Source organism: Biomphalaria glabrata, chromosome 16 (assembly GCF_947242115.1).
Source record: "Biomphalaria glabrata chromosome 16, xgBioGlab47.1, whole genome shotgun sequence".
NCBI lineage: Eukaryota > Metazoa > Mollusca > Gastropoda > Planorbidae > Biomphalaria > Biomphalaria glabrata.
This window is the reverse complement of record NC_074726.1, coordinates 23,218,399-23,236,159: the sequence shown is the minus strand read 5'-3', so window position 1 is coordinate 23,236,159 and position 17,761 is coordinate 23,218,399. Positions and strand designations below refer to the sequence as shown.

At 35.9% G+C, this 17,761-nt stretch overlaps 1 protein-coding gene across 2 annotated transcripts in view; it reads left to right on the top strand.

The window, feature by feature from the left end:
- Positions 1-1,229: 1,229 nt before the first annotated feature.
- Positions 1,230-17,761, top strand: part of LOC106069993 (cys-loop ligand-gated ion channel-like) — a 138,000-nt gene continuing 121,468 nt past the window's right edge. Inside the window, exons 1-2 of one of the 2 annotated variants that reach the window (XM_056013726.1) lie at positions 1,230-1,330; positions 4,365-5,124. In XM_056013726.1, the coding sequence (XP_055869701.1) occupies positions 4,864-5,124 (261 nt within the window). In that variant the 5' untranslated portion in view covers positions 1,230-1,330; positions 4,365-4,863. The remainder of the gene's footprint in view (positions 1,331-4,364; positions 5,125-17,761) is intronic. The other variant, XM_056013727.1, reaches the window with a different exon arrangement.

The window sequence follows — 17,761 nt, the reverse complement described above, 5'->3', positions numbered from 1 at the left end:
TTAAGATATTAAGCGACTTTAGTATAGTATAGTAACAATACATCCATCCATCCCAGTGGCGCTACAGCCCATGTAGGGCCCTGGCCTGCTCTAGCGCATCTTTCCATTCTTTTCTATCCTGGGCTTTACGTCTCCATGCCCGGATTTTTAGCTGCAGATCTGCCTCTACATCATCAAGGCACCGTGCTCGTGGACTGCCTTTGGGGCGCCTGCCTTTTGGTTTTTGCCGGTGAAAAAGTAGTTATATTATATCAAACGAAGTGATATTGACTACTGACCTCGCTGACACAGTCGAAGCCCTAAGAATTCCTAAGAGGATCCTTATTACTTGTCAAAGAGCAGTTCTGCTGCAGACCTGCCACATCATCAGAAAATTTCTCAGTGAATACTGTTAAAGGAACTACAATGAATTTTGTTTCCCTTTAAAGAATATCGACTCTGGAAGTGCCAGAGAATGAAAATTAATTATTTTCCATAACAGTACAAATAACAATTTGAAATCATGCTTTGGAGATTTAACGACTGTCTGAGTTAACTAAAATGACCATTCGCCCTATTGTGATATCACCCGAAAAGGTAGTGATAACTGACCCTGCAGACCTCTGAGGCCGTGAATATACCCCAGAAAAGATTTAGTTTATGTCTACCCATATCTGTATTTGATCCACGTGAAATATCAATTTAAAATTATTGCTCATCATTTGACTCAGATTTCAGTTATAACCTTAAATTTTTTTTTTGTTTAGATCGTGAAGATCTAAGGTCATGAACTTTGGTGATTTTATTTATTTATAACTCTACATCTTCCACACATCTTCCACACACGTATTCTTTAACCCCTTATCCAGACTCTCACACACACGCGCGACACCTACACACAAGGTAACTCAGTCCTCCATTGACTCTAGCACAACTATTGAAGAGAATGCCCCCCCCCCCTTTTCAGCATCGATCTTTCACGGTGAAGCAATGAAGCGGGTCCCCCGTCCTCTTCCCCCTCCCCTTATCATTCTTAGTTTATCTCCATCTCTTTCTTTCCATCTCTCCCCCCTCCTCCCCTGTCACTCACCTCGCATGGCTATTGCCGTAAAACCAGAACTCACTGTTGCAGCTACACGGGTCCACCGCTTCGCTTGGCGACCTGGACGTAATACCTGCCATGGCTATTTCAGGTTTTGGATTTTTTTTTCCCCCTCCATCTTTCTGCCAATTGTTTTTTTTTTTCTCTCTCTCTTCTTTCACTTCGATTACTTCCCTTGATTATGTAGTGGATGTGTGGCTTATTAAGTTGCCGTCAAGTTTGTTTGAAATTGTGTTTCCCCTCTGTGACGTATGTGCACTTGGATTGTTTTTTTTCGTGGTATTTTATACAATATGTTTCTGGTTCAATTTGCTTGACAGTATTTAAGAATTCACGGCCGTTTATTTAGGTTTGGATTCGTTTGTATCGCATTAATAAAGAATGGGGGATAAAAGGTAGGGGAGTTAATTGAGCTTACATAATATCAACAAATAAAGGGTTACCTCTTCCTTGGTGATGGCATAGAAAATGGCGCTAGGAAGCAGCGTTGTACTACGCCAGTATATGAACAAATATATCAAGAAACATAAGATAAAACAATAATTAGCAGGCATACAAAGTATTGTTTACACATTGGCTTCCAAAATACTCAAATAGATGTGTTATCGATTTGTTAAACTAATTGAAATAGTCACAACTAGAATAATGTTGAAATTAAAGTAGATCTAGGATGAGTGGATGAGTTTAATATTGATACAGCAAGCTCTAGGTGTCTTAAGTTCGAATCACGGTTAAGACAATGAATTTGAATTTCTGGATTTTTAGGGCGTCCTTGACTCCGAGTACATGATACTAGTTGAGGAAAAATCAGTGGTCGTTGTGCTGGTCACATGATATCCTCGTTAACGGTGGACCATAAAAACATATGAGCTTTACATCATCTGCCTTATAGATTGGCAGAAAGGGGGTACCTTCACCTTTTTCGTAAGTAGTTCTAGGTATCACTTTAAGATTGAAGTATCATGATGAGATGTGTTTTAGTTTCGTGCGGTATGCGCTCTGGACTGTCGCTCGGGATCTTGATGGTCCCAAGTTCAAACCCTGTCCGCTTCCATGACCCTCCCCTCCCGCAGGGGGCTTGGGCAAATATAAAATATTTTCGTCAAATCTGAAGTAACATCCGAAACATGGAAAAGATTTTACAAAGCACATTGTAAATGTGATTCGAAAGTAATAGATGATAAAACATTAAAAACCTGGCACCGAATGCAGGAGGACAACAGCACTGCTGTATCTCATTGGATAGATGCTTGATTTAATTATCCAATAATTAGATCTATAAATATAACATCTTATAAATCCTGATTGACATTTAATTGTATTTTTAAAGAAAAATACAATTATACATTTCATGTTTCCTTTCAATTTTTTTTTTCTTGGGCCTGTTCAGAAATTAATAAGATCTAGACGAGATAAAAGAAAAACAATGTTCTTACATAGAGATGTATTAATTGAAAGTTTATGTACATGAATTTTTTAAAATATATTAACAATAATAAAAATATTCTCTTGTAACAGTAAGGGAAGAAACTACAGAAAAATCTTTATCCTTTAAACATATTTTCAAAAAACGACAATTAGAGAGTGATTTTAATAATAATAATAATAATAATAATAATAATAATATAAATGCCAAAAAGTTACCATAGTCCAGGCAACCATAATAATTTGAGAACTCATCATATTTTAAAATATTGTAAAAGTATCTAGGTTTATAAGTAGAAGAATACATAATACTACTTATTTTTTTAGTTATTAAAATAGAGGATTAATGTATATCAAATCACTATCCAATATAATAAAACATAGAAATATACCAAATGCTTTTATAAATAAGGCACTAACACATTATCAGCTTTGTAATTCTGTCTATTATCTATCTATCTATCTATCTATCTATCTATCTATCTATCTATCTATCTATCTATCTTATCTATCCATCCATCCATCCATCCATAGTCTTTTATCTTCGTCATGAGCATTATCAACACAATCAAATACATAACCACTAAACTTATTGATTCTCAACCAAGTAAACTTATAAGATTCCCAACCAGGTAAACTTATAAGATTCTCAACCAGGTAAACTTATAAGATTCCCAACCAGGTAAACTTATAAGATTCTCAACCAGGTAAACTTATAAGATTCCCAACCAGGTAAACTTATAAGATTCCCAACCAGGTAAACTTATAAGATTCCCAACCAGGTAAACTTATAAGATTCCCAACCAGGTAAACTTATAAGATTCTCAACCAGGTAAACTTATAAGATTCCCAACCAGATAAACTTATAAGATTCCCAACCAGGTAAACTTATAAGATTTCCAACCAGGTAAACTTATAAGATTCCCAACCAGGTAAACTTATAAGATTCCCAACCAGGTAAACTTATAAGATTCCCAACCAGGTAAACTTATAAGATTCCCAACCAGGTAAACTTGTAGATTTTCAACCAGATAATATTAAAATAAAGAGCCCCCCACCCCCATTTTCAATACTCACGATCTATCTGGTCCGATGACGCAAAGCTCGCATATTTTTTATGGTCGACGGTTAACAATGGTGTCGTGTTGCCAGCACAACGATCAACCACCTCGTAGTATCGTACTTTCCCAACGTATGCCAGGTACCCACTAGAGTTGGTTGTGAAATCGAGACCTCTCGTTTCGGAAGCCAAGCGCTTTGACACGCCCCTGGGTAATATTAATATCTAGAAATAAAAAACAAATTGAATGCCTTATAATGACATGTTGAATACAGCACGTTATTTATTAATTAATTTGAATCGCTTCTTAATGAAGTTCATGTTATAAATAAAGGCAAACATGCAAACAAACAGACAAACAAACAAACAAACAAACAAACAAAGCTCAAGTTCAGGAAAATACCACGATCATAAATTACTTAACAACAAAAAAAAAGTCTATAGTGATTTCTTATTTCGCCTTGCGAGCTATTTCTTGGTGTCAAGTTTAATGCTGTAGTCGATATTCCATTTTTTTTCTCTCTCGAGTCTAGCAAACCGAGAAAAAAAAAAAAACGTCTCTTTAAACAGTTCCAAACTGATGTCGTGCAGGACAAGACGTAATATCGATAAGTAATTGTCGTGGTAGAAGAGGAAAAGGGTGAGGGTAAAACTGTGGTGGCTGTGTTTTACTTCGGGGATCTATATGTTCAGTTATCTCACTCTTGGCGATATCATCATCTTCGTGTTCTATTGTGTTTGGGTTTTTTTTAAGTTTAGTTCTGGGGTTTTTTTTGTTATTCAATAATTTTTTTCCAGTGTTTGAATATACATACCATACATATCGACGTGTTGGTGATGTGTGCTTGTTTTCTAAGGTTAGCATCAGATCTCATTAGAATTTCCCGTTTGACTGATTTCGTCAATATGTGAAGTAGTCCACCAGGCGGCACTGATCACACAGTCCGGGAATAAACTTCCTCGCACGAGAGTTCGCTAAACACTAAATCTATACGGAATAACTGTTGCTACTAGAAAAGCGTCACCTTGGTCACGCGAACGAACGCCTCAACAAAGACATTGGACTGTATAACTGATCTGTATTAATTTATTTAAATATGTGTATTCTTGGAGAGATATTATACTTCTAAGTGGTAAGAGCGCACCTAAATAAGAGCATCGTTTGTGCAGAGCAAGGTTATATATTGTTTTCTTAAAGTATTCATTCTTTTTTTTTTTTCGTGTCAAGGAGACTCTGTTTCAGAGTCTCACCCACTACGGCTAGAAACTGGATACGCCACTTCCCGGAAGCGCCACTATGGCGAGCGTCGCCTATAACTTTATGGTAGTGGACCCCAACGCCCACTCTAGGAGGTACAGCGAACAGAATGGATTTGACCACTACGACCCCAGGGATAACCGACCTCTGCCGGACCCAATCCGAGAGTACAATTCCAAGAGCCCGACCCACAGAAACAGCAGCGTCGCCGTCGACTTGGGAGAAGGCTCGGGGTCCTTGAAGCGGAGACGTAGCCGTAAAAAGTCCATGAATGGAGGAGACAAAGTGAAAGACGATAGGGTAAGTGCAATAGGTTTGGGTTCGATGCCAGTCTGGTATTAGTAAGCAACCTTTTCTATACTTATAGATGTCAGGCCTGGCATGAGAGTTCTTATGTTTTAAGGCGTGAACGCTATAAGAAGATTAAGCCCAATCAATAAGGGCGTATCATTAGTATCTATATCTGGGTGTGGTTAACTGTTATTATAATTAACCCTTTACGTACAGTGACTTATGAATCGCGGTAAATATAAGATGATCAGCATGCTCAGGTTTTCATGTATTGTGTACCTTAAGAATATTAGGAAGATAACCGAGTTATTCATTGTTTCATGCCTGAGTATTGGGTACCTAACCGAGTTATTCATTGTTTCATGCCTGAGTATTGGGTACCTAAACCAGTCATTCATTGTTTCAGGCCTGAGTATTGGGTACCTAACCGAGTCATTCATTGTTTAGTGCACTATTAGCACGCTATAGTTGAACTTCATTGTCGTATAGGAAAGGCTGATACGGCGATGAAAAGATAACTCAATGTTGTATTTTCTTTGCAATGGTATAGTGGGCAAGGATGTGTTTAGTGAGTCCATGTCATAGACAGTTACAGGCAATACACATACATGTGTTGCAGTCACCAAGCAACGTAACAGTGTAAAATCACAGCTAAGAGCAACCAAGTTTTCCTATAAACACAAACTAACAAAAAATATTCATACGATATATTTTTAAAATCAAAGATAGATAGATAGATAGATAGATAGATAGATAGATAGATAGATAGATAGATAGATAGATAGATAGATATGTAAGTAGGTAGATATGTAGGTAGGTAGGTAGGTAGATCAAAGCTAAAATACTTAATATTCATCAATAGTTGATTACTTTATGCAGCGAAACTTACACCTATATACATGACAAATTAAAGAGATCTAAAGAAGAATAAATCCCTTTGTCACTGGCTATGAGTATCCAAATGTAATGTATTGTATAAAATACTCATAACTTTGTTGACTAAGATGTCTTCATTAAAAATACAGGCATCGTCACCGATTATGAAAATTAAGGATGAGTGCAGTATTTTCTGCGACCACGTTGTCCCAGTTGCGACCTACATATTTTGTCACATCTAACGCAGACATAGCCGTTGTCTACTTGAGCTGCCTTTTCGTCTTTCTTTTTAAAAATTAATTTGATATGTAAAAGTTCAAGATAAGACAAGAGTCGTTCTCCTTTCTGACAACACTTATAAGTGTAGGCGCTTTGGATCACAACAATAACATAAAAATATGAATTCCAAATACAAAGCACAGACTCCATGTCTTACGTCATTCATGGAAGAGCGGTCATGCCTGACTGAGTTTTTGCTCTAGTTCTGTGGCTATGTGTCTCAGAGAAACAATAGTGTTTGTTAAAATAACAATGGCTAGGATAGTTACAAACCTAATACTTCTTCCAGCGGGATGAAAAGAAACAAATAAAACAATACAACCAAGCAAGCAGCCAAACTACTAACCGAACAATCGACCAAGCAAACAACAGAACAATCAAACAATCAATTAACTATGGAAATAACAAACAACCAAGCAAGCAGCCAAACTACCAAACATTAAAAAAATACTAAAAACTGGGCTTATATACGTGGAAGAACTCAATATTTACACTTGTGTGTCTCAATACTGTAGAAGTTTTTTCCCCTTTTCAACATCAAACAGAATAATTATCAATAATTAATTGAATAATTGGTTAATTTTTAATTCATTCGTGTATTTTTGTTTAAGGAACAATAAATAATTGTTTAAGGTTTAAACTTGATCCAAGGATGGGTTTGGGAGAAATAAAGTGTACAATTATCTTACGAGACAAAACCCACTCACATTTAGAATGGGTGTGGGAGAAATAACGTGTTCAAACGTTTAACCAGACAGACACAGAGTGAGTTGATAGAAGCTTTGTAATAAACAGCAACGAAAAAAGTGATCAACCAAATCAAACAAAACAACAAAACAACTAGACCACCAAACAATCAAACAAACAACATTTTTAAATGCGAAACTTAAATAACCAAACAATGGACTAAGCAACCAATAAGACATCTTAACAAACAATCAACAAAACAACCACATTTTTAACCCCAAAAAACTCCCCCCAGCATATTAACAAACAAATACACAAAAACACATTAACTGTTTCTATACTATTTTTCTATGTGGAAGAACTTTACTTGTGTTTAGTTCACCGAACCAATATGCTAACCAGTTTACAAAGACACAGAAATAAAAGCCTATTCTGGATCTATGAAACATGATCTCTATAAATAAACACAGTGTATATGCACCATCATGGCCGCATTGCAGACTTTGAAATAACAGTGAAATCAATAAATGTTTACCTGCTGTCCACGTCTGCTTTCTATAAATGATTGAAATATCATTCAATTTGTAATCACATGCGTGCAATCATCTGGACATAAAGAATTTAATGAATTGTCCATAAGGAATTTGTAATTCGTAGATCTATATCTCCATGTATGTCACTTTAATAAATTTTGAAATAGTTTATTAGCACATTTTTTAAATAACAAATTGTACTTTAGTATATATTATAAAAACATCTTCTATAACGAACTTATTCTCGTATTTCCAATTCTAAAATGCTATTTATAACAGTAAAACATTATATAACTAGCGCATCTTATTATAGCGAATTCCATTAAGGATTCTAAAATACAAATTACAATTACAATACTGAATTCTGTAATAACATATTTAAATTAGAAATAATTCTATGTTGTGTAACATAAAGCAGTCGTTGCATTGACTTTATTTTTAGATTGAATTTTTTCTAGCGCAAGGTCATGTTTGTTGTTGACAAGTTGTGACATTTATTTAAGTAGTTTTTTTCATAATAAAAAAAAAAGTTTGGACGTGACTATAAAAGAGGCAAAAGGTAGTATTTAAAGAACGGATATATTCATCAAAAGGAGAGCAACGATTAGAGGAAAATAATCTAAATTGAATTTTATTGTACATTTATGTAGAGTGTATATTATTTCAGTAATTCCGAGTTCCAGAATAAAAGCATTATATTTATTTAAAAGAAGATTTCAGTTTTTTAGATTACACTTTAAAATAGTTTCCCCCGGCTTTGTTAGATTATTTGAGAAGTTGTGCATTATTTACACTGTACACAAACTTGAAACGAACACCATAACTCTACAATATTTTATTTTTCTACTCACTTCACTAGCAAATTTATAAGAATGTCGCCATGAGTCAAGAGTTCGAATTCAGGTTGTTCACCCCCTTTTTTAAAAATAAAAACCATTAGCGTGAAATTCACCCCTATATTCCTTTCTTACTCTCCCCCACACCTTTCCCAACTGGTCCAGTGATAGGATCATTGCGTAGTGAGAAAGCTAAAAGCATAAAATAGCGATAAACAAAAAACAATGGTTAAAAACTATTTCTAATCGCACAGATTTATTCTTGCTTGTCTAGATCAATAACAAATTTAATTACATGACTGATCCCAATAATTGATGTAACTAAACATCGTATAAGCTTTTTTTTTTTTTTTCTTTTTTTTTTAAATTATTTCGTTTTTTCTTGTTAGAAAAATTAAAATGCTTGTTCTATAATAATGTATTCTACAATACGCTGATTCTGTCTATCATATTAAGTGATGATTATAATTCAATATGTCTGAGTCTTATACAAGGACAACTTTACGCTCAACAAGAGCCGGGTATGCTGTTTAAAACCTGTCTCTCAGATAGTGACAATGGAAGATTTGCACTAATAAAAAAAAGTGATTAAAAGGTTTTCGCTATACTATCGACTTTTTATCTTAGGAGAGATATGGTGATTATTTAGGACAATGTCGTATTTAAAATGATATTGTTTAATTTGATAGTTAATTAATTATTTTGGAATCTGGTGTGTGTTAGTTATTGTTTTGCTTAAAGAACCTGTCAATCAATGAAACAATCAATGAAGAAATCAATTATCTATTTATTTATCTATCTATCTATCTATCTATCTATCTATCTATCTATCTATCTATCTATCTATCTATCTATCTATCTATCTGAATGTCTGCCTGGTCGTGCGGTTTGCGCGCTGGACTGTAGTTCGGATTTATCGATAGTCCCGGGTTCAAACCCTGCCCGCTCCCATCCCGCGTAGTCCTGCTGGAGGTTTGGACTAGGAAGTAAACTATCTTCAACTCTGAAGGAACATCCGGAACATGTAAACATTTCAAACATTTTATCTATCTATCTATCTATCTATCTATCTATCTATCTATCTATCTATCTATCTATCTATCTATCTATCTATCTATCTATCTATCTATCTGTATGGATATTTATATAGAAAATATCACACACACACACACACACACACACACACACATATATATGTATTGTGGTTGTTCCTCATTATGTGAGCGCGAGAGGTGGACAAAATGATGACGTGGGTAATCTGGTAGTAGCAGTAAGTTTGGTTTGCTGGCGTGTTAGTGACTATATATATATATTGTCTCTATAACTAAAATCGTCAAATCGTTGGAAGTAAATGGATTACTTAAGCTTTAACTTCAAATATTTGAATATTTTGTGCATGTATTAAGTAAAAAGATGAAGTTCATGTTACGAGGAGGCTAGTCATTAGCTGGTTACGGGTCTTTACAGTTCTAAATAAAAATCTTTCAGGTGTAGGTCGTCACAAATGTCCATTTAGGTTTATGGACATTCAGAACGCGGCGATAAGATCACGAGCGGAACAACGGCCAACACATTAACGCAAAAAAGAAACAGCTGGAGATATTTTGCTTGGTTTGTGGGACACATGTTTCAGATCAAATAAAAAAGATACCACCGAATACAGCGAAAAAGAAGTATAAATGGACCCCTCAGCAAACATTGGCTCTGATTGCGTTGAATTTGGCAAAGTATGTAGGTCACGGGGAGGTTCTTGAAATACTGCCCTTCTTTAGTTTTCAGACTCAAAGACAATCCTTTTTTAAAACAACGCAACGCGCGTAATATTAGTACTAATTTTGTCTTTCTCACTAAGGAATATATGACATAGTGCCAACATCAACAAATGTATACATTTGGACAACTTTAGCTTGGAAATGTTCATTTGTGATTTGTCTATGTCAAAAAAAGTCCTTTGTGTGGTTCTAGCCATTGTATTGGAAAACAATATTTTATAAGGTCACATTCTACACTAGAGAAGTTCCAGTAAGTGGGTCATTTAGTTGTCTGTTGTCACGGAAACACAATGGCCGCCATTGTCCCCTTAATGACTTCCGCTGCGTCATGACATCATGATAAATATCTGCCAGGGGACATCAAAAGTTTGCTTTTTTAAATCTCGGCACAGAGTTAGTTCCCATAAGGGTTGACTTATTTTTACTGCCAACAAATTGAGCTTAGCCAGATAGCGGTGGCGTTAAACCGTAAAGGGGAGGGGGGGGGGACACTTAGAGAGTGAGGGGTTGAGGTGGCGCAGTTCACGACTCCCCGTCAGATAACTAATGGCCTCTCATTCAACTAAACAATGTCAACAATTGATACTATTAATCAGGAGTAGAGGGTCAATACTGTTATACTCTCTAATTCAAGAGTTCGCTGGGATTTGACAAGAATAGCAGGATTTAAAAAACCCAGGAAAAAAATTTCTCTTCTCATTTTTATCTAATAGGAAATGCCCTTGTCAAACGTAACAGTTTGGAGTTACGATACTTAGTTTTAAGACAACGTATCATTAATCATTGATCTGTGGCATTTTACGTCTCGAGAGACGATCTTTTCCCTTTGCAACTTCTTGTGTGACTAAAGAGGCCAATCCTTGATACACAGCTGCGATCGCAGGTTGGGCATATGCGTATGATATATACAGTGGCGTAGTAAGGTACCCGCGGGTCCGGGTTCAGGAATGCGAAGTTGGGCATGTGACTGAACCCAAAGTGGGTTCTACTGTATCTAATGAGAGAGTAAATGTCTATGAAAACTACTTCTACGCCAGACAGCACACAAGGTACACCTGTTCTTTACGGGGTAAAGGAGAACAATATCCTTAAGCTTTGGATCTGTCCTGTCTTGGATTTTGTATGTTGTCTAATACCATGTAACATTTCGGGAGTCACATGATATTCTGAATGTGTATTGGTCGTCACAGGTATGGGAACCTGGGAACTTCCCACAGCGCAATAGTTCCTTTTTTACATCAGCTTTGTCTAAATAAATTGTGATCTCAAGGTTGGTGCACAAATGGTTGTTACTTTCAATAATTGAAGTACATATTGTCAATTTATATAGATATTATAGGAGATTGTGTATTTTTAGATTTAGATAAATTTAATAGAATCATTTTAAAGAAATTTGTATTTCTTACAGAAGTAAAAAGCCCTTCGGCACCAATAATAACTATGTCTTTTGTTAATTCATACGTCTAATTTAAGTTTTGCAACTAGTCAATATGCATTGTATTATTAAAGAAATAAATAATATTTAAAGCAAAAAAAAGCAAATATAATTCATCATATAGAACTCTTTTACAATAAGTAGGCTTACAAGTCGTTATCTTTATTAATATTATTATTATTATTAAATAAAAAAATCGAATAATCTGTACAAACAATTTATGAGTTACCTTCCTTTAATAGATTACATTGTTATTGTGCTCGGTAACCAGAAATAGAATTGAAGAACAATGAACATGATTTAATTAAAATAATGCAATAATGTAATGCAGTGATGCCCAAAGTACGGCCCGCGGGCCAGATCCGGCCCGCGACGTGATTCCCTCCGGCCCGCCGAAATGTTGGCACAAAGTGTAGAAAATCCCCCCTTTTTTTCCAAAAATTAGAAGGTGTAAAAATGTATCTTTATTTACGTTAGGCGCTTAGAGCCCTCGATTTTTCTCCTGATTGATTGGTACCATGACATTTAACATTTAACATTGTTGCGTTTATGAAATAGGTATCTGAGTGTAGAATGTACGTTTTGTACCAAGAAAAGTGACACGGTTCTTTACTTTTTTTTGTGGAACATGATAATAGGCCAACATATTTTTTTGTATAAAGAAAGTGTGGCTATTTAAAAAAAAACAAACATATAGACGACATTATGAAACAAATATAACGGCATTCTTGGTTTGAGCCGCGAATAAAAGATTGTTAAACTACGCCTAGAAATTGGAGGATAGATGGGAATATTTACCAAAAAGAGACAGGAAAATGAGTCGGTTGTAAAGCTAGCTACAATGGTGCTCATATTCTAAGTAGAGGAATGAAGCCCAATGTTGCTGATATTTTAAGTAGAGAAATGAAGCCATCTTCTGACTAGGGGAAAAAAAGATAAATTTTAAATATCCCATTAATTAATGAAGCACAGGATCTACGGGTTTCAGGTCTATATCGTTTTTGTAGGCCTACTTTTTGTTCATGTGGCCCGCGGCACGAGCGTCGGAAATAAAAATGACCCGCAGGTCGAATTAGGTTGGGCATCACTGATGTAATGCATTAAAACTCTTATAGTCTACACGTTCCCATACATAACCCTGTTTGGGCCCCTAGTTGTCGTGGGCCCGAGCGCAATGAACCCCTTCGTGCCATGGTTGCTACGCCACTGGATATATATATATATAATATATAAGTATATTACTATCTTCTTCTTCTTTGTGATTATCCTATGAGTGGAGTGGAAGACTTCTGTAACTCCTATGTCAATGAAAGCTCTCGTTCTCCTGTCTGTTTGAGCAACTGTTCTGTTTTGGAGGATGCAAAAAGAAAAAAAAAAAAGATTAAATCCTTATTATCGATGGCTCGTTTCCCAAGACACTTGGGCTAGTGGCTAGGCCCGGGGCACCTGGAGGGAAATTCAGCCTTAGTCTTTGTCTGGACCACATCAGACACAGGTGTCCGACATAAAACGGCCCCCTTTGGGGAACGGTGTGTTGATAGTGACATGGTCGTTGGGGCTCTCCTGTTCCCGCGATTGCAAAGCATTTAGATCCCCCAACGAGAGTTCTTTTTTTGCTTCCCTATTTGAATCCTCTACAAACGTATTGAAGACCCTCTGGTCTATGTCTAGGTTGTCCCAGGTCGAACTGTTGCCACCCCACGCCATCCTGCAGGATGTTTGGACTAGGATGGAATAATCTTAGTTCGGAGAAAGCGCCCGGAACATTTAAAGCAACAAACAAACAAACTCATGATCAATAAGAGTAAAAAATTTTATTAATAAAATTCGCATTTTAAAATGAATTAAACAAAGCAGTATTAATAGAATGAAAGATGACTTGTATGGAAACTTTAAACAAATCACCACCCCCCTTACCTCCATAAAAGAAAGCTCAGTTAGACCAAAAAGCCAAGTTAGACCAAAACACCCAGTTAGACCAAAAAACCCAGTTAGACCGAAAAACCCAGTTAGACCAAAAAACCCAGTTAAATGAAAAAGCCCTGTTAGATTAAAAAGCACTGTAAAACTAAAACGCCATGTTAGACCAAAAAGCCATGTTGGACCCAAAAGCCCAGTTAGACTAAAAGCCATGTTAGACTAAAAAGCCCAGCTAGATAAAAAAACCAAGTTATACCAAAAAGCCCAGTAAGACTAATAAGAGTTTAACTTTTATTGATAAAATTTGCCTTTTAAAAAGAAATAAACAAAATAGTATTGATAGAGTGAAAGACGACTTTTATGGAAGTGTTAAATAAATCCACCAAAAAAAAAAAAAAGAAAGCCCAGTTAGACCAAAAAAACAAGTTAGACCAAACTGAAAGAAAGTTCTTGATGACCTGTTAGACTAAAAAGCCCAGTTAGACCAACAAGCTAAGTTAGATTTTAAACAATTCCAGTTAGAACAAAAATCTGTTAGACCAAAAAGCCCAGTTAACCCCAAAAGCCCAGTTAACCCAAAACTGAAAGAAAGTTCTTGATGACCTTTCAAGTGTTGCAATGTACTTGATTCTTGCATAATTAATCGACTCACCCAATCATTAACTTAAGTAGCCCATAGTTGCCTACAGTTAACTGTTCAGGCGAAATGAATTATTTTACGCAATTCTTGTGTACTACGTCATGGATGGTGAAAGACAGATACAGAAATAGAGGTGTGCGGATGTTGGGGCGTCTTGCTGCCTATCCAACGTCCATGCCCATTCGCCCGCTTTACTTAGTAAACAGACCTCATGGCTTTCTATTCTGCTCGAGGCTAGGTCCGTCCAGGACGCCCAGGTATACACGTCATTTGTTTCTTTCACGGTGATGACGTCAATACATCAACTACGTCATAATCGCTAATAATTACGTCATTCCTCCTGTCTCCACCACCCTCTCACCCATTATCATTGCCCCCCCCCCCAATCCACCTTCTTGTCTGTAAATGCCATTGACATTTGTGTGCTCAGGGGCGTGAAGTTGAGGAGATGGGTGTCGTCTGCTGGCAGCTGGTTGTAAATCTTCCTCTCTGAAAGACATAAACTACATCCCTTGCCTCTGGCCTCACGTTAGCATTCATCAGGTTTTCATAACTCATAAAGATTGATAAAACAATTTAAAATTAGGTTGACATTTTCGCAAATATTATTAGCATACGAGTCCATGGAATAAGACTGTAGTCTTTAAACTGGTTTACATAGCTATTATTGTTAGCTTGAAATTATTTAAAAAACAAAACAACGACAGCAACAACAACAAAACTTGCTATTTATAACTGCAAGGGGAATTACCAGAGTTTATATTTTTAGGATTGTTACATAAAAAATAGTTTTCATTTTGCTTTGTATTAAACTGTTTACGACCCATATAAACCAGATGACCAACTTTTGTCACATGACCTCCTTTTGACCTAATTTCGTCTCTTGATGGTCTAACTTTTGTCACTTCTCTCTTGATGACCTACTTTTGACTCTTCTCTCTTGATGACATACTTTTGTCACTTCTCTATACATGAACTCATTTTGACCTAATTTCGTCTCTTGATGGTCTAACTTTTGTCACTTCTCTCTTGATGACCTACTTTTGACACGTCTTCTCCCATGATACATATGTTTCAGAATATAGAATGAAGAACTTTTGCTCTTGTGTGACCTTCCTGACGTAAACAATGTTATCAAAGCCCTGGTATGTCCCATCCCCTATCATGCATATTTCATTTGGCGCCATTGATTTTGCAACGTGCTGAGATTTGCGTTAGATTTCTTCGAATGATGTTTACGTTCTACAGAGTGAGGGGTGAGGTGTGAGGAGGGGATGGTCGGAGTAAATCAAGTGGTTTATCCAGTGCACAAAAGCTGCATTATTATTATTATTATTACTACATTATTATTATTATTATTATTATGGTAGAAACGAATGAGTATCCCTTCTCTGGCGCCGCCAGGGTCGAGCTTCGTTAAAGAGAAACAAAATTCATCGTAGTCCCTTTATCAGTTTCCACTGAGTAATTTTCTGGTGATGTATCAGGTCTGCAGCAGTACCGCCCTCTGACAGACAACGACAATGTTCCTAAGAATGTTAAGGGCTTTGAAGGTATCTGTGGGGTCAGTTGTCATTATCCCCTCGGTTACTATAAAAAAGGGGAATATAGTTATTTTGAATAACTTTCATAAACGGTTAATCTCCAAGCCTAGGTTACCAAATTTTCGTTCTTTTTCCAATTCAGTTTATCTTAAATTATGATAGAGTGGTACACGATGTCAATAATGGTAGCGTTTTTTTTTTCTTTTTTTTAAATAAATGAACAGCAGATCAGGGCGATTAAAACCTATCGTTTTGTCGGTCAAAATAGGCAGTACAGCAGATGATCAGTAGACTCGAGAACCTTTTTTGGCGAATATTTGTTATTAGGAGTATGCCCTATTATTATTATTATTATTATTATTATTACTATTTCGTGTTTTATTTTCAAATATATATACCGGAAATGGTTGCCTACGTTGAGTTACTACAGTTTTACGTATTATATAAAAATTACCATTCCTATTCATTCAACTCAAACTATAACAGAACATAAAATTCAATCATTGTAAATTTCTAAATCCAAAACATAACAAATTGAACATGAAAACATAACACAGTCAATTCAAGACTGTCCTCAGTATGGTCCAGAGCTTAAGCTCTGCCTACCTCCAACCCCCTCCCTGCCTCTCTTCCAACCAGGGGTAGGCTGGTGCTACGATGTAATATTCTTTACTTACGCTAATAATATAAGTCTCGTCATAAGACAAAAAAAAAACATAGCAACAGAATGACGTCATAAAGTAAACAACGCATTGATGTCACAGCGTCATAAAACATGCTGTTGTCATAACATAATAACCCATTAACCCCACCAGACCTGAGGCTATTCCTGGGTTCATGATGGGTTTCCCGTCCCCAGCTCATTGTAGATTTACAAGGGTTAATACTCTTGTTATCATTCGATCTCTTCCTGTCTCTGTCGCTTGGTCTGGAAACGCTTTCTTGAAACTCTATGAGTCTCAAGAATCTGAATTAACCAACGTATCAATCCTTTGACGTTGTTTGGTTTCCTCCAGACTGGGACAATCTTAGACCAACTGTTCACGTTTTGTGTTCATCGTTATTGAACTTTTTGTCGTTGTTATTGTTGAAAACTTTCAAGTGAATTCAAACACATAATCACATTCGTGGAAAATAAATTGAAAACAAATATTCACATTTGATTACACCATAAGAAAATAAATAAATATAGAGATACTGTACAACAAGCGACAGAATTACGTAGATGATTTATCAATAAACTTTAAGAAATTTTAAATCTACTCAGTTATCGAATAATATCAGTACATGACTACGCCATGTTTTTTTAAATTATTTTTTTCTTCAAAATGGTAGGCCTCTACATTTAGACTTAGAAGACGATGTGAAAAATTTACTGGAGATTTATTTTTATTATACTCTTATAGCAATAATGAATTGCATCCGGCAACGCAAATTCCCAAACGCGGTAGTCCTTTCAAGAACGCGATAGTCCTTTTAAAACCAATGTTTGCTCTAAATCTAAATTAATATAAGTCTAATACTCAAGCCAAATTTACATTTTTTTTTAATTTTTTTTTTTTACTTTTGAAAAACTAAAACGGTCAAACAAGAGCTTTCCCCACGTGGCCAACCAGCTAGTAATTCTTTTCTCGGCGATATACACCAACCGTTAAATTTCTAGTAAAAATCGTTTGAGCCATTTTTGAGATTCGCATCCTGGCTGGTTCATGGAAGTTTCAACTTGAATAGAGGTATTGTAAAATAAAGACAAAGATAAAGGCAGATTTCTTATTCCAATAGCTAGGACATAGTCGTACAATGCCCCTCTTCCATAGTGCCATTAGAGTATAGAAGTAGTAGCCTCAATCAGCCAGGAAAACAAAATTAGCAGTTAGTTTAAATCTGATTGATATGATATGACTAGATTGACACATGAAACGTAATTTTCTCCACTTTTGACGTCACGACTCTAATTTATAAGATAATTTATAAGATAAGTCTGCTTAAAAGTAAAAAGAAATATATTTTATTGGCTATACTGAAATACCTTTCCATCATTGTTGCATTACACACCCGGCATATTAGCATATTGAATATGACACGACACTTTATGGTGTTTTTATTTCTCCGAAACACACTTAT